Genomic DNA, 24957 nt, shown 5'->3' with positions numbered 1-24957 from the left:
TAAAATCCTATCCAAAATACTAAACCAAACGCACCCTTAAATACGTGCTAAAAAAAGAGTGCTCCTCATATATTTTAAATCTATCATTTGTTTCAATCAAATATTACATATACATATAATAATGCTTAGACACCCACCTTTTATTTATTAAAAAAAAGTATTTTTTTTTTATCTGCCATAAAGTAAAAATATGAATAAATACATTTTATAAAAAAATATATATATTTAATTTATATTTTCCACTAAACCCAAATTTACTGCACGCAATAACATATAATCTTATTGTAATCGTCATAGAAAACCATACACTAACTTTAAGGCCCAGCATTACAAACTTACATGAAATTACAATAACCAAAATACCCTTGTTAACAACACGTGTCCTACAATGGTCAACCCAGTACCCATCCCACCTAATTAGCACAAAGCTGACGAAAAAACTTTCTCTCTCTCTCTCTCTCGCGCTCGGTCGGAGCCTCGAACGAACCTTTTATTAGCAACACTTCTAAGCAATTCCTTTCTTCTCTCTTTCCTTTCTCTCGCTTTATGAAAATAAAATAATTTAAAAAAATTAAATAAATCAACTGTTCATAAAATAATAAAAATATATGATCAAAAAGGGAAAATTAACGAGTATTCCTTTCGTTCTTTCTTCAACGGCCTGATATGTCTTCTCTAAACAGGTATGTTCTTTTTGTTTTCGATAATAATTCATCTGTTTAATTTATTTTTAATTTTGTTTTTGTGGGTAGTGTTGTGTGTCTGTGTATGTGTGTTGTTTACGTGGCACTGCATTGGGTTGCAAATAATGATATTGGTTTTTTTTTTTTTTTTGGCTTTTGCAGAGAATGGGATTTTAGGGTTTAAAAAAGCTTCTTAACGTTCAGGTACCCGTTGGTTTTTTCACGGTTTTGAATTTTGGTTAACGAAGGTGATATATGGAACAGAGGTTAGGGTTTTGATTGGCGGTAATTAGGGCTTGCATTGTGTTGGGTTGCGTTTTTAGTTCGGTTTTGATGAATTTTATTGGGTTTAGGATAATGGGTGTTTGTTAGTTTGTTGAAGAATACTGAGATGGGGTCGTGCGAGGATTCAGCATTGGTTGATGAACCCTCGCGTGATTCTGATATTGAGAAGGATTCGTGTGTGGAGTTTAGGGAAAAGCTGGTTTCCAAGAGTTTTGGTTACTCGGAGACTGGTTTTGATGTGATTGGTGCTAATGTGAATAGCATTGAGGCGGTGGATCAGTGTCTGGGTTTGTCTAGTGATGATGAAACTCTTTGTGTGAGCTCTGTTGATGTTCTAGAGGCAGGTATTGATGAAAGAGTTGGGTTGGCACCCGAGTGTGAAAATGTGGTTAGTGTGGGTTTGGAGAGAGTGGTGGATGATGAATGTGGTGTTAGTGGGGTTTGTTTGAATGATAGTCTGAATGACGTTGGTGTTTGTAATTTGCCAGATAGGTGTTTGGTTTTGTCTTGTGACGAAAACAACGTTTGTGCTAGCTTTGCTAATGTTACAGAAATTGTTGTTGTGAAAAGAGATGATTTGGTGAGTAAGTGTGAAAATATGGCTGGTTGGGTTGTGGAGAAAATGGTGGATGATGTATGTGGGGCTTCTTTGAATGAGAGTCAAATTCATGTAGATGTTTGTTGTGCAGAGAGTGATGGATTGCACTTGGAAAATGGAGGGTTCCAAGGCGAGGATGGGATTGTGAAATCACTGGAGGGTTGTGAAATGCCCTTGCGAGAAATGCTTGGGAATACTTCAGGGACAAATCATGATCAACAGGATGTTTTAGAAGATGAGTTTAAGGATGATAGGACTGTTGGTTGTCTCTCTGGTGAGGAGAGGGCAATTGAAGAGAAAAATAATGCTTTAGCTGTGGTTGAGAAAGATATTTGCGGCAGAGTATTAACTTTGTGGAACCCTGAACCAGCACTCGTGACTGGTTCACTGAGAAATAGTGTTCAAAAGGATGATAAGAGCATTGATTGTCCCTCTTTAGAAGAAGGGGTTGAGGTCATGGAAGAGAAAACAGATGCTTTAGCCAGGATACAGGAAAATACATGTGACCAAGTGCTGCCTTCACAATGTTGTGAAATGCCCACGGAATTAATGCCCCTGACCGATTCACTGAAGAATCCAGTTCACCAGGAAGATCCACAAAATGATAAAAAAGCTGGTTGTCCCGCTTTAGAAGGGGTTACAGAGTATATGGAAGAGAAAATCAATACTTGTGACCAAATGTTGCCTTCTCAGGGATGTGCACTGCCCTCAGAGTTAACAACCAGAACTGGTTCATTGGGAAATAGCGTAAACCAGAGTGAGCAGAAGGGTGATGACACAATCAATGAAGTTATTGAAGCAAAAAATGATTCTTTCACTGGAACAGGGAAAGATATTTGTGACCATGTGTTGTCTTTACACGACTGTGAAATTCACTTAGAATCAACGGAAGTGACTGTTTCTATGAAAGGAGTTACAATAGAGAAAAGAGACTCTTCAGATGGGATAGAGACTGATTACAATCAACCAGAATCATCTTCCCAGTACAATGAATTGCCCACAGATTTAGTATATTCAACTGGCGTGTCAAATAATTCTTCCCAACAAAATCAGCTGAAGCAAACAGAATGCATCAGGGATCCTGTTGTAGAAGCGAAAGCTGATGAAATTCCATTGAAATCTTCGTGCAATGATGATTCGTTGAGAAGTGGTGAAGGACATAATGATCGGAAGGATCATGATATTTTCAGTCATTGTGATGAGGAAACAATTGAGATAGCTACTGAAACAAAAAGCAACACTAACACATCCATCATAGCTTTGCCTGCACATAGCTATCAGGGTTCCTTAGAAAATTTACTTTTAGCTGATTCACTGAGTAATTGCACTCAGCAGAATGAGCTAAGCGATGATAGGATTACTGATTGTCCCTCTGCAGAGAGGGTTCCAGAGGTTGTGGAGGAGAAAAGTGATGTCACAACTGGTGTAAAGGATGAAATTTGCACTCAAGGATTGCCTGTTGATGAAAGTTTAAAGGAACATTCCTCCGGAATGGTGCCCAACTATTTTGTTGACAAACTGGTTTCAGTGCAGTCATGCTTGCCTACTGGTGTTGATGCGATTGGCTCTTGTAATAGGGTGGAAGTGACAGATCTCTTTCAGAAAGATCCTGCAATTGCTATTGTATCTAACAGTGCAGTTGATTGTTCTGGACAGACAGATCATGAAGGAAAAGATAATACTAGGGTTAATTGTTTCTCCAAAACTAAATATCCTGACATTATATCATCATATTCTAGAAGGAGCAGTCGAATAAGTAAATCAAATCAGAAGACTCAGTCAAAAAGGGTTGCAAAGAATAGCAGGAATGCCGCTCAAGTGCAAATCCCAAACAGAAGCGTTGATATTATCTTCAAGGTTGCCAGAAGGAAGAGGAGCTCTTTCTCCAAATCAGCTCGTTCTTCTATCTGGGGATTATTGGGCAACATTACTCAAATTTTCAGTAAGAGTGATGTGAGTAGGTTATGTCAAATTCAGAATCATGGATCACAGAAAGCAAAAGGTGGCAAAGGAAATCGAAAGCGGAATAAGGTTCGGGCCAGTGGAAGCTCATTGGGGTCTAGCAAAAAAGATCATGTTTCAAGTAAATGCCTCCGTCTGAAGGTTAAAGTAGGGAATGAAGTTTGTCGAAGTAGTCTGGATGTTATGGTTCCGGAGATGGTTGACACCATAGCATCTTGTGATGATATTGTTGGTGATCACAGGACCTCAGAATTTCCACAATTTGCACATGTTGTTGAAGATAAATCAGGGGAAGAAGGGACTGATAGACAGTTTCAGTGTTTCAACAAGAATCCAGAGGAGACAGAAAAATACTCAGATGATTCTGTTGTGGATATTCACCTTGCAAATAAGGAGTTGGAGGGCACTGAGATTTTGGATGAGGCTGCAGCAGATGTTGCAGATGATCTTCTTGGGATTCCTGCCCATAAAGGGGCTGAGGGATTGGAAGGAACGACCGAGAACAATTATGTAAATCCTGGAACTTCACCAGATTCAGAAGTTATTGATGTAATTCCTGAGGCCCAAGTTGGTGGTAAAGGTCAAGAAGGCTTGGATAAAACTGTTTTGACTTCTTCCACATCTTTTGCTAGTACCAGCAGTAAGAGAGGGAAGAAGAAAGACAACCTCCTTCTTGCTGATAACTCTATTCAGGAAGGTAGTTTGACAGTTTCAGCAAGCAAAAAGAAAGCTAAACAACCAAAGAAACGTGGAGGCAGACAGAAAAAGGGTGATGATATACACTCTAGTGAGACTCTCTCTACATTCCCTGGTGCAAATGCTTCAAGCAACTCATCAAGCACTGTGGAATTCTGTGTGGAACCACTGCCTTCATCAGAAGAGACCGAACTTGGAATTATTGAAGAGGCAATGATACCTTCAATGAAATCTAAGGAATATCCACTTTCCAAAAGTTCAAAATCTGGTGGAATGAGAAAGGGAAGGTCCAAAGTCTCTAGCTCAGCAAAAAGCAGGAGACAAAATGCTTGTACACAGGGGGGAAACCAACGGAAGTCAGTTCATAAAAGCAAAGTCAAGGAGAAGGGTGTTTTGATTAAAAAAGGAGGAAAGAAGGTTGTTTGTGATCAGGTTGAAGACAAGATGGAAGATCAACCAAATATAGGTATTTGCACATCTAAATCACGAGTCCTGAACCCAAAGGTTGTTATCCCCTTGGGGACACCTCCTGTATTGTTATATCCCTGAGCTACCAAGGTTGTAGGGACTAGGGACCATAGTTCCCAGTTTTGAATCCAGTTTATACAACGATAGATTTCTGGGATATAACTTAGGGGGTGTGTAATTTTCTTTTTTGTCTGGACCACATCATGTCATCTGTTTTAGTATATCTTCATATTGCTGTTCTCATTGTTTTTTCTTACTAAATATATGTTTCTTTGATAGACAAGATCGAGTTTGTTTCTGATTTAACTTGAACTGATGCTGTAGGAAACCACATTGCTGATGATGTTGAAAAAACTGAATCTGGCAACATTAGTGTATCTGATGATGTAGCTAAGATGGGCCTGGTATCAGCTGGTGTAACTGAGAAGTGTTCACCTCCGGAAGGTGCTTGGGTGAGGTGTGATGAATGCTACAAATGGCGGCGTATTCCAGTTAAACTTGCAAGCTCAATAAACAACTGCAGATGGTATATTATCGTAGTTCTTTTTTCATATTCTAGATATGCTCTTTATGGGACCACTGCAGAATATTTCTTCTAAGCATATGCTTTTAACCTATTTAGTTTAGTCGGCTTTCAATTGAACTTGTAAATACTGAAATATTGTACCCCAACCCCTCTCGTTTTTTTTTTTTTTTTTGCCACCTATTCTGTCTAATTGGGTTTGAATTGAGTAGGATACTTAATGTAGGAAGAATAGGATAGTTTTAGGATTGAGTTGTTTAGTTCTCAAAGACAAATTCTCATCTCAGGTGCATGTTGAAATCCAATTAAATGAGGATTATCTAGTATTGACTTGGATGTCCTTCTCTTGGTTGATTTCTAGGTTTTCATTGTAGCTCTCTTTGAAATTAGTTTAGTAACATGGAAACCACATCTCTTTTACTATGTTTTTAGCTTCTGTCTTGTGAAGGCATTTCTGAATACCCTCTCTGATTGTGCCTCTTTTTACCTTTTTTTTTTCTTTCTTCAAATTGTAATTTAATATCCTCAATTGGTTTTGTTTTGAATTTTAATTGTTGAAGGGTCTGCAAGGACAACACAGATGAAATCTTTGCTGATTGTTCAACACCTCAAGAGAAGTCAAATGAAGATATTAATGCGGAGTTAGGTCTATCTGATTTTGAAGAAGATGATGGTTTTTTAAATGACGATGGATCAATGGATTGTCTGAGTACTGCAGGTATGTGATGCTTTCTATTGATGGTATTATAGTAAGATGCTGTTTAATCTTTCTTGAAACATGAATGGGCCTAGGGTTTGAAGTTCTTATCATTTTTTTTTTTGGACATTTTCGTTCTCCAGTTCTGACCCTTTTTGGGTGGTTTGATGCATTGCAGCTATACCTGATCCAACTTTTTGGCGTATTAATTCTAATGTGTTTCTTCACCGTAGCCGTAAAACCCAAACAATCGATGAGGTTTGAATATGATTCATTCTGATTTTCATTTTTTTTTTTTTTTTTTTTTTTTTATGGCTATTTACTTTTGCTGCATTCTCTTTTTGTTATTGTAGATTTGTAAAGAGTTGGATTTCTTATTTTATCTATAATTGTAAAAGTGCTGTGACTATTTAAGTGGCACAAGTGCACCTAAAGTTCTGTACCTAGCATGTTTCATATATCATGCCTAATTCCTCAACATTGTTAATTTGTTTATATAGCTGGCTGTGTTGAAGTCAAAGAACAAATACTCTTCCATCTAAATTTTAGTTCTTTTTTAACATAGTACTTTTAGGGGATGCCTTAATTTCATTCTCATTCTACTTGTTTCTGCTTTCCATAATGATCCCTGTCAACATCATTTTGTGCATACTCATTGGATGATGGTAATTTAGCGTGTTATAAATTATGTAATTGACTTCTCAGTGGACTACTACAATGGGATATCCAAAAATGGGAAAGCTTTTAATAAACCAAGATGCAAAGAACACATTTTTGCACTAAGAATTGACATGGGGCCACCATCCAGTTCCTATGAATATGCTGGAAATTACCAGTTTAGAGGTGAAATTTTATATAGTTAATATTATCCTTTGTAATTTTGTCTAGATGTGTGTACTTATAAGCATGTACTTCCCATGCCTTTATCTGTTTTTCCTCTGAAGATTCAGCTGTTATGCTATGAGGGTTCTGTTTTCTTGTTAATGCGGGAAACTGTTCAATATTGCTTTGCACATTCGTTGCTTTTTTTTTTTTAATCACCCCTTAATGTATTAAATATTATGATTTCTAATCCATTTGCTTTCTTTGATGGTTTTTATGGTTTTTACTTGTGTGATAAAATTTTTGAAGTAGATGATCAGATTTGCTTTAGGTATTAGGGGACAACCCTTTTTTAGGAATTCAATTTTAATAATGGTACAGTATTTTATAGGGTTGGGGGTGATTAACAAAATAATGTATTTAGATTATTTTGTTAGAGCTCTTCATATTTACAGTTTCTGTTGATTCACTCTCTGTTTCTCCCTTTTTCCCTTTCTGGCACAGTGATATTTGGTGATGACACAGAGAAGAAGTTAGCATTTAATTTTCACAACTTTTCACATTTTTTTTTATTATTTTCCATTTGCTTTTTATATTGTTATTAGTTGTACACTGATGAAATTTCTTGTTGTTAAGATTAGTCAACGTTTTCCTGATTAGATTGTTCCTAAAATGTAATCAGATAATGGTTTGCCATTGCAAACCACCTCTAGATGGCCGGTTGGGCTGTGGAGATGAATGCCTGAATCGGATGCTTAACATTGAATGTGTTCAAGGCACCTGTCCTTGTGGTGACCTATGTTCAAATCAGCAGGTACTTCAGCTTCTGTTTGCAGATATTTATCTCATTTGGTTCTTTGGACAGTTGTTGTTTGAATGTGAAGAATATTTGTTTAGTCCAAATGTCTCTTTGCAGTTCCAGAAACGCAAGTATGCTGACATGCACTGGAGTCGTTGTGGAAAAAAGGGTCATGGGCTGCTGTTACGTGAGGATGTAACCAAAGGGCAATTTATTATTGAATATGTTGGAGAGGTGAATGTTCTTTTCCAAAGTTTAACTTCCTTTGAGTTAAAGCAAGGATGCATTCCTTGTGCTTACTTCCATGTATAAGATCATGTTTGCTAAATTTTTGCCACTTTTTAAGTAAACCTTAATTAAGCTGTGGTGCACGTGTGCACACATACACAAACACAAGTTATTATATGCATATACATTCATATGTTTCAAGCAGGATCCAGTAAGACATGGTGTAGAAGCAGTTATTAGAGTGATTTTAGTTTATTTTAACTTCCATTTGACATCTCAAATTGTTACTTGGAACAAATGCGCTTGGTAAAAAAAGAATAATTACCCGTTTTTGGATTGCATGTCATATTACTTGGATTGGGTTTCTGTTAATATAGCATTCATGATTTCACATTTCTGGGCAGACCATATAAGTTGAATTCAGTTGATCTACTTCATGGATAAGTAGATTCAATTTTCCCATTTTTTTTTTTTTTCTTCTGGGATGGCCTAAAAACATGCTTTTCTCCATAAGTTATGATGTGCTATTATACTTCAAAGTTTTGCCCTTTGCGTTATACAATCTTGATTGTCCCTCTCTCTTTTTCTGTCTCTATCTCTGTCTCTGTCTCTATATATTATCTGTACATATTTGTTCCATTATATGTTCCAATCAGGTGCTTGACATGCAAACTTATGAGGCTCGACAAAAGGAGTATGCAGCTCTTGGTCATAAGCATTTCTACTTCATGACATTAAATGGCAGTGAGGTTAGGATATCCTTCATTACATAAACTGACTTCAAGTGTTGATGTGTTGCTATTTATTGACCCTCCTCACCAACTTATGACAAATGATAATCCATGATATTGGGTATATAAATTGTTTTTAATTTTTTTTTAACTTCTGATTACTTTTTGCAAATTCCCTTTCTTCACAAGAAAGATAAAAGGTTCACTTGAATAAATTTTCCTTTTCAAGTGCTTCTTGTGATTACCTCCAACATATTGGCTGTATGTGTAAGTACATATTGCTGGTTTTTTAACAGGTTCTTGATTGCCTCCAAGTAGGCCTATGTTCATGCAATATTGAATAGCCATTATCCCAAGATATTAAGCTTAGGATGACTCACCAATAGGGCATATTTTCTTCCCTTATTGCGTGGCTGAACATAATCAACTATAAAATGAAAACAAACACAGGCCTATATGACTCTGTTGTAATCTAATTAATAGAATGGGGTTTTCAGGATTTGAACAGATGAACTCTCACTCAAAAAGGCTTTAATACATTGTACAAACTGNCAAACTTATGAGGCTCGACAAAAGGAGTATGCAGCTCTTGGTCATAAGCATTTCTACTTCATGACATTAAATGGCAGTGAGGTTAGGATATCCTTCATTACATAAACTGACTTCAAGTGTTGATGTGTTGCTATTTATTGACCCTCCTCACCAACTTATGACAAATGATAATCCATGATATTGGGTATATAAATTGTTTTTAATTTTTTTTTAACTTCTGATTACTTTTTGCAAATTCCCTTTCTTCAAAAGAAAGATAAAAGGTTCACTTGAATAAATTTTCCTTTTCAAGTGCTTCTTGTGATTACCTCCAACATATTGGCTGTATGGTTAAGTACATATTGCTGGTTTTTTAACAGGTTCTTGATTGCCTCCAAGTAGGCCTATGTTCATGCAATATTGAATAGCCATTATCCCAAGATATTAAGCTTAGGATGACTCACCAATAGGGCATATTTTCTTCCCTTATTGCGTGGCTGAACATAATCAACTATAAAATGAAAATAAACACAGGCCTATATGGCTCTGTTGTAATCTAATTAATAGAATGGGGTTTTCAGGATTTGAACAGATGAACTCTCACTCAAAAAGGCTTTAATACATTGTACAAACTGACCAGTTTTTTCAAATAAGAACCATGTTGAATAACGATTTATATCAGATGTTTAAGCTTATAAAGAGGAGCCAATAAAGTATTGAAATTCTAACTTGAATCTGCATATTCTGCTAATATTATAGCCAAAAGTTTTAGAAGGATGTTGCTTATGTTAGTTTGTACTTTATTTGTCTTTTAGTTCTCTGATACTCTTGCCGTTATAGCTTCATTATAATTTCTTAATCATATTTTGCATTCTTGCAGGTAATAGATGCATGTGTTAAGGGTAATATAGGCCGTTTCATTAACCATAGTTGCAATCCTAACTGCCGTACTGAAAAGGTGATCATCCATATGAGCATTTTATACAAATTTGTAAATTCAAATTAGATTTTTACTTTACTTTTTCTTATAATAATTTGTATGAAATAGTCTAGACCCGTATTCTCTTGCATGCGGAACTGCTTTATCTTTTCATGTAATTTTCCAAGGAATTTTTTTGAGAAGGTTCTTTTTGCTGTTCTGTATTCTTTTTGTCAATCCTTGCTTCTTTCTTTGTATCTCCTCTCTTGTTCTCATAGAGGAGCCCTTCAACCATAGGGGTTCTATTTTGGGGAAATAGATAGTTGGATGTTTTATGGTTTGGACTGTAATTTTGGTTTTAACAATGTTGATGATGAAGACAATGGAGAGGATTATAGAGATGAAACAAACAATAAAGTACTATAGTCTCCAGGTTTTTGTTGAAGATCTTTTATGCTTCTTTGATCTCAATGGATTGTTATGTTAGTGATTTCACTTCTTAATACATTGTTGCATTTTTTTTAATGTTAACTACTAATTATAACTAGTTTTTGAGAGTGAGCTAAATGTTGCAGTTAACCAAGTTATTTGATTCGTGTACTTTCTGTTTTACTCTTGTTGGCATGTTATTATGGCACCGTATTTTGTTGAGATATTCATTTTGACCTTGATTTATTATATATATACTAGTTGCCCGACTTTAATGCTCACAATGTTCACTTTTATTTCTTCTTTTTTTGGAGCAGTGGATGGTGAATGGAGAAATTTGTATTGGACTTTTTGCATTAAGGGATATTAAGGAGGTATGCTTGCTTCTGCCATCAATTAATTCTGTGTCTACCCCAGTTGGAGTCATTGATCACTATTTTTGTACTCACTTGCTGGGGTTGTTTTGTTCTTGCACTCAACTATATATGCCTATTGTTGTGCTTTTTATATTTATTTATTTATTGTTTTCGGAATTGGCTTGAAAGTTCAGTATCACTATACTTACTTCCAGCCAATGTCTGAAAGAGAAGGGCTTAAATGAACTAGTTGTCTTCATGTATGAAATATAGCATGGTCTGACTGAAATTGTTTTCCCTGATTCGATTAAACCACTGCATTCTTCAAAAATTTTAATTTTGCAGCTAACTGTAAAACCTTTAATGTGCTTTTGATAGGAACCCACTCCCAAATTAATAAGAATTGGGCTGGGCAGTGAGCCTTTGATAAGAATTGGGCTAGGCAATGATCCTTTGGTGGACTTGAGTAGAACTCTTCTTGGAAAACCGGCTTGCAAAGGGAGGATGTCTAAACCCTTATAACCACATGCCCACCCATTTTCCCTCTCAATGTGGGATCCTAACAGCTTATCATTTGTGGAATCAATTATTTAGAGATTTAGTTTGCTGTTGCATGTAGAGTATAGAGAACCCCAGTTCTTCTTTATAGTGTTTGATTATTTTGTTTTAGTAGGACGGTTCTTTCAAGAGACTGGCTACCAAGACTAAATTAGAAATTAAAGAAATTTAGTTTCAGTCAATATTGGACTTGGTGATCTTAAAAACTTGGATATGCAATGGGACTGATTTCACCAAAGATACCCCATCCTGACAGAATAAAACCCTCATTCCCTGCTCCATTTTATGCTTCTAAGTCTGTCACTTACCTCCATCCCAGCTTTGTTGTGGCAAATCTCATATTTAAACCCAATGCTACTCTTACCTTGGCCAACTAGATTTTGTTTTTGATAAGACCGCCATTTTGTTTTTGCAATAAAATAATATACTGCATGTTCAGCTGGCCTGGTGGCCTGACGTGTGGACACATACATCTGTATCAACACTTAATTCTCTCAAAACATTGCTTACACTTAACTTATCTCATCTAAGCTATTTTCTTGTATGCTTCAATGTTTATCACTTTTGTCATCTAAGCTCAATGTTTTTTTCAGGAGGAAGAGCTGACATTTGACTACAACTATGTGAGAGTGTTTGGGGCTGCTGCCAAAAAATGTTATTGTGGTTCTCCTCAATGTCGGGGTTATATAGGTGGGGATCCACTAAATACTGAAGTAATTTATCAAGGTGATTCAGATGAGGAATATCCTGAACCTTTGATGCTTGAAGATGGAGATGATTTGGAAAGTGCTATATCCAGAACCAGTTCCTTTTATGGTGACAGGACTCAGTATCCTCTAAAAAATAAAGATAAAATGGATGATACCACCAGAGCTGTTCAACAATCGGAGATTTCCATAGAAGTTGAGAACCTATCTGCTTCTGCCATTTCCCAAGTGCACAGTTCATTGGAAGTGCAGGAATCGAAAGGAAACTATCCTTCAGCTCAGCCAGAAATTTCTGTACAAGCAGAAGATGTAACTCGTATATCAGTATCCACTGTTTGTCAAGAGATTTCCATGGAAGAAGAAATTAAAAACAATGCTTCATCTTTCATCCAACAAGTGGGGACCACTTCTTCAACTTTGCTGTCTGAAAAATTGCTTCTTGGTGGCAGTGATGCTAATAGGAAGGACAAGTCTGATATAGTTGATGACAAGCAAGGGTTGCCAAAATCTCGCCCTCGTATAAAAACTTCACGTTCATCTGGCTCCGTTAAGAAAGGGAAGGTTAGTAGCAGTCATCTAAACGGAAATAAAGTTAAGATGGCAGCCAACAAATCTCAGCTTCTGTCTATCAAACCCAAAAGAATAGTGGAAGGTTCTTCTAATGGCCGTTTTGAAGCAGGTCAGGGACCTTGTTTTTACTTGTCTTGACATAAAATGTTCTTGCTCTGGGTGATAATTTTAATAATAAACGCTTTTCAATGCTGCAGTTCAGGAGAAATTGAATGAGTTGCTGGATGTTGAAGGGGGCATAAGTAAACGAAAAGTGAGTAAATTTTGCATTATCCTATTTGGCTGTTTGAATTTGATTTCTTTCTGTTTGATTAGCGGAATGCTGTTGATGCAGCTTTAATAGTGTCTCTTTAAAAGAGCAGAAGAAACCTCAGTGGTTTCTGCGGTTTGGTCATTAAATGTGTCTCACTTTGTTGCTTTTATTCCTTTTAGGCTCCACTAATAACTCACTGATAAATCATCATAAATTTTGAAATTTTAAAACACTGATAACTCATAAAGATCACTGAATGCTGCTTTTTGACATATAAAAAAGTCAAACACAATACTAAACATCCATTTTCAAATATATGTCAAAAGATTACTGAAGATTGCTGTTTCTTCTTGTGCCTGAAACATGATTCTCCCTATTTCTTTTTTCTTTTTTTTTTCCTAATTTTCTTGTGTGTTTATTCTAACAGGATGCTCCTAAAGGATATTTGAAGCTTCTGCTACTGACTGCTGCCTCTGGTGATAGTGTCAATGGTGAAGCAATTCAGAGGTCATTTAAGAGTTTTCTTCATCTTATATATTATTTTAGATGTCTCATTATGCTATATAGAACTTTTTCCATAAAGGAGGTCTCAGTTCCACTATTGTCTCTTTTCTTTTTGTTTTTCTTTCCTTTGTTTGATTTTAGTTTATTTGTTTTGCAGTAATCGAGATTTATCAATGATTCTTGATGCACTTTTGAAAACAAAATCGCGAGTGGTGTTGTTAGATATAATCAACAAAAATGGTAGTGTTTTCTTGCTTTTGTGTTGCATGCACTCAATTTTATTTACCATGTGTTGTGGAATAAAGTAATTTTTGTTGGATTTCAGATTGCTAACCAGACTGATAATTGTTCTGATTTTCAGGTTTACAGATGCTTCACAACATGATGAAGCAGTATAGAAGGAACTTTAAAAAGATTCCAATTCTCCGGAAGCTTCTGAAGGTCTGCTTGCTGAGAACCGACCTTTGACTTAATTGAACATGATTTTTCCCGTCTGTTAACGTAATTGTACATGATTGTTTTAATATTTCATAGCATAAAGTTTCTTTAAGATATCAACTATCAAGCATTGTCTTTACCCTCTATAGGTTTAGTATTGTGTTATGTGTCATAGATTCAATGTAGTACTCGAGATATGAAAAAGATACTTGGGTCCATTTGGTAAAGCTTGTGGAAATAGAGTTTTATTAAAATGGGGCTCTTAGGTAAGAAAAGTTGGTTGTTTAGTTGTGCAAGTGTAAAAAGAGTTTTCTAGTAATAACTTACCAGAAAGAATTTGTATAAATAAATGATAAAAAAGAATTTGTAAAAGAAGGCTATGTAGGAGTGAAGATTATCTTTTAGGAGTTGGATTTCGTTGCACATATAAACTTAACTCAGAATTTATCATAGCACGTATCATTTTTGTTTTGTAGATATAAAAAATTAATTTGAGACAATTATCACATTGACATGAAGACATTTTATTACATAAAGTTTATATGAGTGCAGGCATAGTCTGGTGAACATTCCATCTACACTTAGAAGATTGAAGGATGAAAAATAAATATTCCAGAAATAGTAGTTCTCTGGTCAGAGCCAAGAGCTTAATCTGAAGCTAAATCTTATTTCTGTTAGTGATAGTAATGGACTTGGTTCGGTAAAGCAAGCCAAATTTTGAAATATGGTTATTTTGGGTCACTAGGAGGGTCTTTTTCATATTTTATGAAACATTAAATTGCACCTGGAACCTTCATGAATGGCTTAAATACTTGCATATAGTCTTCTGGAATTTGATGAAATTAGAACCCTTTTTCAGAAATCTGATTGCATTAAAATCATCAGCATTCGGCTAACTGACCATGTGTGCAGGTTTTAGAATATTTAGCAGTGAGGGAGATACTTTCACGGGATCATATAATTGGTGGTCCTCCTTGTGCTGGAATGGAGAGGTTAGAAAAATATATCTGTTTTCTCTATTCCTTTGAATTTTTCTGATATTGTGTTAATTCTCTTTTTCCAAATAAAATAGGGACTCTTTCCTTTCGAATCTTGTTTGGTATTTATGATGGGAATGGACTCAACTTAAAGTGTACTCAAATTTCGATAAGGCACAATCAATGGAATTAAAAGCTTTCTGTTTTTCAGAGAAGGAATTACTTAAATCCTCTTAATGATTGACTGGATATTACTTTGGAATGTTAACTTCAAAAAAATTATATACATGAAGTTCTGGAATTAGTTCGAAACATAATTCAGAACTTACATGGATGTAGTAATAATCTATAGTATATAGGAACTAGCAAAGCAAGTTGCCAATGCTGCTGATCAATATAAAGTATTTGTTACATATTCCTGAGAGCTGTGCTTTCTTTTGCAGCTTTAGGGAGTCTATACTGTCATTCACTGAGCATGATGACAAGCAGGTTTGTTTCAAGCTATCTTAAATGGATTTTTAATGTTAGTCATCTGCTGCAAATAATATTTTATCGACACATACATTAAAAAGAAAAAATTCAGTTTTCGTAGTGATGATTTCATTTTGATTGGTCCTTTGTGCACTAACAGGTTCATCAAATTGCACGTAATTTTCGAGATAAATGGATTCCTAAACCTTTCAGAAAATCTAGCTACATGGACAGGGATGATGACAGGATGGATTTTCACAGGGGTGTAAACTGCAATAGGCTCTCAGCTTCTCACAATCAAAGGCATGATCAAGGTTCAAGACCTTCAGAAGCAATTGATTGTGCCATGCAGTCGTTCACAATCACTTCAGTGGATAGTACAGCCAATAAGATGGGTTCTGCACCTTGTACAGGTGTTCGTCAGACAACTGGCACAACTCGCAAACGTAAAAGCCGATGGGATCAGCCAGCGGAACCAGACCTAGATTCAAGATCTGTTACACATAAGGAACAGAAGCGTGAATCTACATTACAACAGCAGTGTGAAAAATCTAGCCCATTCACCATTAGAAGTCAGCTAATGCCCAATCATGCAGATAAGCTGAGCAGAGAGGACAGCAATTGCCCTGACTGTGTCCACAATTACTATAACCGAGATGAAGCAGTTAGCTCTGAAGATGGAGGGCAGACTACCCAAGAAGATGTACCACCAGGGTTTTCATCTCCCTTTAACCCACCTCCCATTTCATCGGACGCCTCATCAACTACTGATCTTCCTCAGCAAAATGTTCTACATCGAAAATGTTTATGTGATGTGGCTATTGGGCATCCTCAGCAGAAATTCATTTCCCGCTTGCCTGTTTCATATGGGATTCCATTACATATTTTGCAGCAGTTTGGGTCACCCCAAGCTGAAACTCTAGATAACTGGGTAATTGCTCCAGGCATGCCTTTCCATCCTTTTCCACCTTTACCCCCAGTTCCTCGTGACAAGAGAGGTCCTCCACCTGGTTGTGCTGATAGCTGTAAAACTGTTAATGAATCTGTAGAAGAATTGCAACAAGATAGTCACCGTTTACCCACTTACCCTCCTGAGGAAGACAATCCAAGCACAACAGGAGCTAACCAATCAGAAGCAGATATCCAACAAACATGTAAACGAATGAGGGGATCCTCAATTGATTTGGGAAGAAGGTACTTCAGGCAACAGAAAAGGATGGGACCCCCATGGCTTTGGAGAAGAAATGAGCGTTCTTATTGTTCACAGGATAGTAGAGTGGATAAACCAAGCAGTAATTTTTATCAGCGTCCATCCCAACAAAATCATCATTGAATTGATTTATAGGAACTACTCTATAAAGACAACTGGATTTTTCATTCACACATTAATGTACTCTCAATTCTTTCACTTGTGGGTTCCATTTTTCTATGAAAGTTTTATTCAATTTCAGAATTCCAGTCCAAGTTATAACATTACAGCTGAGAGAAATGATGCTCCAATTTTGCGATGGATATCAACCCATTTGTACACCCTCATAGAGGTAGGCATTCTTGTTTATGGTTTATGTATTGTTTTATCATATAGAAATCAAAATGCTATGAATTTTTTGACTAGTAGAATGAAAGATTCATATTTGTTCATTTCTGCCATAGAAATATGCTTAAAATAAAAGAAATTGATCTGTTATAGTATAGTACTTATCCTGCAATTCGGAATTGAAAAATGTTACGTTTACAACTTAATCTCATAACCTCTTCTTACAAGCTTAAGATGTCAGCAAATTGGTATTGTCACGTCGGTTTTCACCACACCTAAGACGCTCAAGACACTGCGAGAAACGAACGGCCGTTCTTAAATAAATAACGGTTGTTCCTTATGAAGGAATGATTGTTCCTTCATGCAATTTTTCTCATAAGGAATGACTGTTCATTGATAAGGAACGGTCATTTCTTCCATAAGGAACGAACATTCCTTCATAAGGAACGGCCGTTTCCTATGCAGGAATAGCGTTTCTTTGGTCTAATCAAAATCATTTTGTACATTGGGTGTGATGGAGTTAACGTGACACTAGGTTGTGGGCGTAGCATTAATCTTCGGAACTTGGTTATCTAATTTTTTTTTTCCAGAAACTAGAAATAATTCCTTGCGCATTCAGTTGACCTGTTTGCTAGTGAGGAATTCGGTGGATTGAAGTTGCCTTGTTTGAGTAATTTTCACAAGAATTCAAGTTTTTACTTTTCATAACGTTGAAGCATCTCACAATTGTGTTTATTTAAACAAGATACATGGCAGCACATCATATAGATAGTTGGAAGAATGATGATTGGCTGTGGGCAGACACATCCTTTACTTATTTATATTCTGCTCCTTCTTCACCCTTATTTATATTCTGCTTCTACTTCTTTGAGACGACTAGACGAAAATTTGGTTTTTTGACATTCTTGTTATGTATTGCGGGAGCTTCAATTTTGCAGTTCACTAACGTTACAATAGTAAATTGACTGTGCTTTCAACCAGAAATAAATTGTATACCATGTATATTCCATACAAATTTGTCAAGCACCAGCCATATGGCTCCAACTCCAACTGCAGGAACGTAACATAGAATTTTTCTTGTTATAAACATTTGCGTTGCTCACGTACTATTTCTTTACACATTTTTCCTAATTTTCTGGAAAATGATTAGATTTGATGTATTATTCAGATATCTTAAGTGGCAACCATTTCGAATATGTTTCCGGTCTGCCAAGATCTGTTGGATTATGTCCCGTTACACCATTACTACAAAAGCAAATTCGCACTCTTGTTGATAGAATATGAAAGCATTTGATCAAATTAAATTACAAAGCTGAGAATCAAACTATATATTATACGCATGCTTAAAAAGCTAAGCTTTACATGAGTCAAATTTTGAAGATCCACTCCAAATAAAACTTCCCACCAAGAAACCACCATAACAAGAGAACAGAAAGCTAAAGAGGGAAAATTTGTAAAGAAAAATTACATACAATTGATTTTTCTTTTTCCTCACACTTCTCAACATCTCTAATTTACAGCATAAAATTCAATAACATTTACCTGTTTTCATCAATATCTCCTCAGTGCGCTTCTGATTCGAACAGAGCACCATGTTTTCATTAGTGTTTTGTGCTTTCTCCAGCCTTTGAAATACTTCCCAATTACCTTCTTAAAGCTAGGCCTCTGCTGCACTATACTCCAGTACTCAGCAATGTTTGGCCGACAACTTATGTACTCATCTTCTAAATCCAGGAGCACCAAACGCTCCAGTACTGGAATAAGCATAACATCTGCCATGGTAAACTCCTCACCGGTTAAATATGATGCTTCATTCAGCTTTGTTTCCACTTCATCAAGAAGTCTAACGAGATGATCTTTGCTCCATTTCACAACATCTGGATTTTTCAACTTGTCATCGGTATCATATGCTTCTTTAAGCTTCCGATGGTAAGCACTTGCAAGATCAGGTGATTCAGCCATCCGAGCAATCACAACCCTCCTAAGGAATCTGGATACATAGCAGCGATATTTCTCAGGGATATGGGAAAGTGTGAAATATTTGGGGTCCCAATCTTGTATCTTATGCATCCACTCAACCACTTCTCTGCTACCAGAGGACAGGTCATTAGCATTGACAGCACCCGAAGAGACAACTGCTATCCTTTCTATATACCTGCAAATTTCTATATCACTTTGAAATCTCCTCATCTCTAATAAAGCTATCTATGGAAAACAATTTCAAAAATTAGATTATACGCTCTAAACCATTTTACCAATTATAACTAATATAAGAACAAATCAAGTCTAACAGAGTAAGTGAAATTCTTGCTCATAAGAGTCTTGAAAAAACCACAAGTTTTTAAGGCTGAAAGAGAAGTAAAACAAGGAAGTGGTCTGTGAACTTGTTATGGCTTTATCTAGTTAAGAAACTTTAGTAAAATCCAAAAATCATTCTAAAGGGATATCATGTATCATTTTTGTTAGAAATTGCTTCCATATGCATCTACCAATATAAAATGGAGGCTAGACTTACTGGATTATCTCAATGGTGTCGAAAATGATGTGAGAGCCATTCTTAAACACCGGGAGTTTAGCACACGGGTTCATCCTAAAGAAGGAAGAGTCCATATTCTTGCCGGTTATAGGATTGACATGGAATGATGTGTAATCAATGCCTTTCTCTTCTAAAGCAAGTCTTACCTTTTGGCTGTCTAAAGAAAATGGATGATGATATAGCTGCATTTTTTAACTAGCATCGGCTCTCAGGATGTTACTCTGACAAAGAGAGAGTTGAGAGCTTACGTATCAACTGCAAATAATCAGAGAGAGTGCCTTCAATAAAAGAGAATACATCAAGATCTGCAACTGAAATATTAAGAGAAAAGGCCATTGGCATTTTTCATTGGGCCAATTAATAAGAGAAAAATTTTAAATAAATATTGAATAAGATCGAGGGACTAAACCAAAATCTTCGCAACTTATGATGAAATGGTGTGACACAAATGCAGAACTAAGGGAAAATCCCATGAGCTTGTGAAATATATGATTAGAGGTTTCTTGTCCTCTTTCTTTCTCCACATGGATTCGTTTGGCTAAGGTATGAAGTATTTGTTATGACAGTTCCATTATGGAAAGCAATTGAGGAATGTTTTAACAGATTCAAAAATAAATAAATAAAAAGCCCTACAACTCCTTTAACCATAAATCAATAAGAGAGGAGGAAAAAGGAACCTATAGTAGCAAGTAAGAAACATTTTTCAATCTGCTCAACCCACAAGATACTCATTGTAAAAGAATAATATTTAGAGTTCATCCAATGTTTCTGGCATGTACAGAAAGAGATAGATCCCAAATCAGCTTGAACATGTATGACCTTTATGTTTTACTAATACTTTTCCACAAGTTCATCTCCCAAACAGAAGACTTGTATCGTATGGCATCAACAATGATGAGCATACATTAGGACTACTTTCAACATTAAAGAACATACAACAAAAATTAAAAGAAAAAATATTCCCAAAGTAGTATTTTAGCTCTTGATTGATCCTTCAAGCCAGCCATGTGTTATAGTTTCCAATTCAGGCATGCAAGTGAAGCAAATTAATGATATCAGCAATGGATTCCAGTATCCCCCATTGAAAAAGAATAAATAAAATGGCACAATGTAGCTTAAATGCCAAAAAAAAAAAAACAAAAAATACATTCAATTTATACAGACCTCGTCAAAACACAGAGCAAAAATCATTCAAAACAATTCAACTTCGGCAGCGCAATTCCCATAAAATCTTTTCATGCAAAAGTTAAACAGTATCAAACTTGAGAAAAATTCAACAAAAAAAAAAAAGCAAAGATAACAGAAAACTGAATCAGAAAATCAAAGAAGAGAAAGAAAAAACTGAAAAGACCCACCACCAAGGAACGAAAAAGAAAGAAACTTTAAGAAAGGTTAAGCAAAGATATCAAGAAACTTTAAGAAAGGTTACGCAAAGATATCAACCAAATTAAAAGGGAGGGGAAACATAGACATACCCAGATGAACACTGGAAAGCGTTTTTAGTGATATGTAGGGGCGCCTGAAGAAGAATAAAAACTTTTCGTGGACTTAACTGTAGCACAAAAAAAAAAAAAGGAAAAAAAATGAAGCTTTAAAGGTAGAGGAATATAAGAGTGTTTGCAGTTGTAGAGAGGAGAATGAGAACATTACAAGTTGGAATTTATGCTTCCTATTTGGAAAGTGCATAGAAGAAACTGAGTTGACTACTAGGTCGAGTATGGAATTTTGGTTTTACTCGCTTTATTTGAGTGCCACGTTTTTGGAGTGATGTAACTTATTATATTGTTATTTGGATTATTGATTTATGATAATGAAGTTTCAATGTTGATATTAAATATGATGATTTTTTTTTTAAACAGTTTATGATATTACCAATTAAGGATAAAGGATTCTAAAAAATGTGGTTATTACTAATTAAATGTCCTACAATATCTAAGACGTTACTTTAGATATAAGCAAGAAAATATATACTCTAAGATTAATTAAAAAAGTCAAAATGAAGTAAATCAGTAAAATTTATTTGTTCAATTTTATTTTGAATTTATAGATATTGAAAATTATATCAATAATATGTCATAAAAGAGGGAGAATGACATTTTCTCACCTATCAAGTTTCAAAATGACACTTTCCCACCTTTCGTTAGTGTCTGTTATATTTTTCGTTAATATTTTATTGAAAAGACAAAAATGCCCTTAAATATTTTACTTTATAAATTTTTTATTATTTTTTAATTAGCCAAAAAGTCAAATATTAAAAATTCAAAAAATAAAAAATAGTTAACCCCACCTAAAAAGTTAGGAGTAATACTATAAAATTGTTTAAAGTTAAATAATCTTAATATTTATTTATAATGTCATCAATATCACATTACTATTACTTATAATGTTTTTTATTTTTACTAATTAACATAAAAAATCAATATTCCTAATTAATTAAATAAACAAGAAAAAAATGTATCTTTATACTTGGACTAATAGATAATCGAATAAAGACTTTGAATTAACTAAATTTTAATTTATAATAAACTATCTAAGGGTATTTTTGTCTTTTCAATCAAATATTAACAGAAAACAGTAACATAACCTAATGAAGGGTGGGAAAGCGGTTTCATCAAACCTTGGGTGGGAAAATGTTATTCTCCTTATTGAAGAGAATTATGGGGCAGGCCCATCTCCATTCTCTATAAAAAAAAAAATCAAACTAATCACCGGCCGCCAAGCAATATCCAGATCCACTACTATTGTGTTGAATAATGTTTAGGTCAAAACTCCTTTTACAAACTCACAAAATAGAGTGAATTAATTTCATAATTATACAATGATTATGAGAATAATCATACAAATCAAACTCCACATAATTACTAGTGCGATTTATATTTATTAAAATTTGTTCAATGATGATGGGACTCACCACTTCAGGTCCTCATTCATCAAAAGATTCAGTGCCTTGTTTCGGGAATCAATCAATATTTTGACATACACTTCCAATGGGTTCACTACCGACTGGGTTTTGTATGTGGGCTTTTCAAAATCATGGCCTAGTCAACTAAAACGGACTCGATAACCCTCAAAAACCTAAACTTCACCATTACATGCATACAGAAAGACCAATGTGCGAACGCCAATAAATTAGTGTATAAGAGTTGTGCTCAACTGGCGGTTCAGAAATTATGTTTAATATTTGAAGGGTTTATGTGTTAGAGCTGTACAATTTGAAATAAATGATAATGACAAGGAAAGGAGTCAGTGATATAGTCCTATCAAACTCACTAATTTACTTAAATCAAAACTGTCTCTAAATTATATAAATAATATTAAAAATAGATATAACTTGTTAAACACGTCGATAACTTCAACAACTCCTACTATTGTTTAAGAGTTGACTTTGAACTTAAGATCGTTGCCCTAATTGACAGATGCTTTATCTTAGATTAATCATCCTATATACCCATCTAAGATTTAGTGCCTGTCGTGGAAAGCAAGGCCACCAACTGACAAGTTACGTTTCCTTTTCTGTCAGTTAAAGAGATAATAATTAATTCATTAGTTAATTGTTCGTTGAAACCATAAGAAAATTGAGGGCGGGAAAATCAGGAGGTTAGTAATAACATTGCCGCTGGTGCGTTGTGTTTTGTATTGGTTAGAGTGTCGTTTTGGTCTTCCAAACCCCAAATTTAACGGCCCACTGTTAGGCACGCACGAAACTCAAGCAAGTATCATTGCATGTAACTGCCCAATCAATAAATTTAATTTAATTAGTTTCCGGCCTTAGGCATCAATTTTAGTACACGAAAGTGTCATGTCGTTCAGTTTATTAATCATGTAAAATATGGTAACGTTTGTTGGGAATTGCGAGAGGATGCCTAAAATTAGTTGACACCATTAATCACGATTTAGGGACTAATTACGGCCTTGTTTAAAGGAATAATTCACGTTTTCTTTTGATTTCAATACAAGAATATGTTGAAGTTTTAAGAAACAGAATACCCATAAATGAAATGCGTTTTTCATTGGAATATTATGGATTTATAGAATATAAATCCAAGCTTTAAATATTTGTGCATAGTCAGGAGGCAGCGTCCTCAAAATTCAAGGGGGGACTGTCCCAATGCATACAAAAATGCTCTTAAATGTAATCAAGCTATCACAAAGATACGTATTTTATTTTTGGGTAGGGTCACAAAACAATTAATATTGAATCCGATTCTATTTAGTTCATGTACTTTTATGATCCGAATTATTCTTAGATTAAATAATTATTCGATTCAATAAAAATTGTCGGTGCACTAGTGATTAAGGCCCACAAATGTCAGGAGATCAAAACATTGATTTTTTTTTTTTTTTTTTGTCTATTATAATATTATATTTGATATTATGAGTGAGCGGTTCCGAATACCTTGCATTTTTTGAAAAAATCAGAATCAAAACCACATAGTACAACTATACAGGTTCCCAAAACAAGAAACCAGAACCGAATCCTATCAATTCTGGTTCTTAAATTCAAGGAACCCTATAAAAAATAGTTATCCCCCTACCTCCTAGTAGTTTAAAAAATGATAAAAATACCTTAAAAGTTTACAAATACACCCCTAACAAATTAAGAAAACCTACATTTAGTAGTTTTAAACTTTTAATTACTCATTCATTTATGTCTAATGTGACTCATAAACTCTCTAATCTCTAGGCAACACTTGAATTCAATCAATTCATCATAATTCATATAATTTTTTTTAATCAAAACCAAAACACAAATAGGTTCCAAGCCGGGTATCCACTTCAGGTTCTTTTTCCGGGTTCTAGCTCTGGTTCTGTTTCCGATTCCGAAACTTGTAGGAACTAGAACCAGAACCACACAATATCAGTTCCAATAAAATGGAAGCGAAACCTACCCGCACAGTGTCGGTTTTGGGTAGGTTTCGATTCCAGTTCCAATTCTATCCGCTACTCGTGCTCACCCATATTTGATACTGTAGGACCATCCGTACTAGAATAGTTCCTCTCTGGATTACTTTGTGTTATATTGTCATCTGACTAACATAATATGAACACATATATGCTTCAATAATTGATTAGTTTGTTTTTGCATTGGGATTTGGACTTGAGTAATCCATGAAGTGGATACGCAAAACAAGTTGTGTGGTTTCAAATAGAGAATGAGATGCAAGAAATTGAAACAACTGATGTAAAAGATTAACCATAACCAAAATAAATTATTTGGGCAATGCCGTTCTTGTGTCTCATATAAAGTCATGTATGGATTTTTCTCTTAATTTTTGGCAAAATGAGAAGCTTAAGAATCCCACCAATCTTCTTTATTAGACCTTATAACAAGTAGAAGAAAATTAAGCATTATATGACAGTTATAATTGACCAAGTACCAAATTTCAATTTAATATCATCTCGATAACATTACCAAACTTTTAAAGATGAGCATTTTTCAATAATAATAAGATTATATGAGACCTTCACTCATAAAATACAATATTTATATTCAAATAAGATCTTTTCTCATTCGAATTGAACCAAATTAAGATGAAAGATCACCAATTTGAGAAGTAAAAAAATGAAGTAAACTACACAGATTCTCTAACTTTGAGTACTTGAATAAATCATAGCAGCCCTAATTTTGGGCAACTACCCGGCAGCCTCACCTCCTCTCTATTCAATCAATCTTTTTTT

General features: G+C 35.0%; 2 protein-coding genes across 5 annotated transcripts; one reads left to right on the top strand and one right to left on the bottom strand.

The window, feature by feature from the left end:
- Positions 1 to 483: 483 nt before the first annotated feature.
- On the top strand, positions 484 to 16658 carry LOC116140168 (histone-lysine N-methyltransferase ASHH2). Its single transcript, XM_031425794.1, has 18 exons — positions 484 to 683; positions 846 to 4690; positions 5017 to 5218; positions 5776 to 5933; positions 6091 to 6170; positions 7417 to 7548; positions 7651 to 7767; positions 8418 to 8510; positions 9904 to 9981; positions 10689 to 10745; positions 11879 to 12671; positions 12760 to 12815; positions 13243 to 13322; positions 13477 to 13559; positions 13681 to 13760; positions 14670 to 14749; positions 15178 to 15223; positions 15366 to 16658. Exons 2-18 carry the CDS (start codon positions 1075 to 1077, stop codon positions 16536 to 16538), a joined length of 6924 nt encoding a protein of 2307 aa, XP_031281654.1. The 5' UTR covers positions 484 to 683; positions 846 to 1074; the 3' UTR covers positions 16539 to 16658.
- Positions 16659 to 18046: 1388 nt separating this feature from the next.
- On the bottom strand, positions 18047 to 20893 carry LOC116140169 (glutathione S-transferase TCHQD). Of its 4 annotated transcripts, none has more exons than XM_031425796.1 (3): positions 20754 to 20893; positions 19258 to 19556; positions 18047 to 18897 (listed from the first exon to the last, which is right to left on the bottom strand). In XM_031425796.1, exons 2-3 carry the CDS (start codon positions 19464 to 19466, stop codon positions 18294 to 18296), a joined length of 813 nt encoding a protein of 270 aa, XP_031281656.1. In that variant the 5' UTR covers positions 19467 to 19556; positions 20754 to 20893; the 3' UTR covers positions 18047 to 18293. The 4 variants fall into 4 exon arrangements, with proteins under 4 accessions (XP_031281656.1, XP_031281655.1, XP_031281657.1 ...); XM_031425795.1 differs by having other exon boundaries at positions 19258 to 19533; XM_031425797.1 differs by lacking the exon at positions 20754 to 20893 and adding an exon at positions 20443 to 20515 and having other exon boundaries at positions 19258 to 19533.
- Between the last annotated feature and the right edge of the window lie 4064 nt (positions 20894 to 24957).

The sequence above is a fragment of the Pistacia vera genome, unplaced genomic scaffold (assembly GCF_008641045.1).
Source record: "Pistacia vera cultivar Batoury unplaced genomic scaffold, PisVer_v2 Contig364, whole genome shotgun sequence".
In the NCBI taxonomy this organism is placed as follows: Eukaryota; Viridiplantae; Streptophyta; class Magnoliopsida; order Sapindales; family Anacardiaceae; genus Pistacia; species Pistacia vera.
The sequence above is the reverse complement of the archived record's forward strand: the minus strand, read 5'-3'. Positions and strand labels throughout refer to the sequence as shown.

Coding starts and splice junctions, on each gene's coding strand:
- LOC116140168 (XM_031425794.1), top strand. CDS start 1,075: ATGGGGTCGTGCGAGGATTCAGCATTGGTTGATGAACCCTCGCGTGAT. Junction 12,672..12,759: donor TAATGGCCGTTTTGAAGCAG/GTCAGGGACCTT, acceptor TCAATGCTGCAG/TTCAGGAGAAATTGAATGAG. Junction 13,323..13,476: donor AATGGTGAAGCAATTCAGAG/GTCATTTAAGAG, acceptor TTTGTTTTGCAG/TAATCGAGATTTATCAATGA.
- LOC116140169 (XM_031425796.1), bottom strand. CDS start 19,466: ATGCAGCTATATCATCATCCATTTTCTTTAGACAGCCAAAAGGTAAGA. Junction 18,898..19,257: donor GACACCATTGAGATAATCCA/GTAAGTCTAGCC, acceptor AGAAATTTGCAG/GTATATAGAAAGGATAGCAG.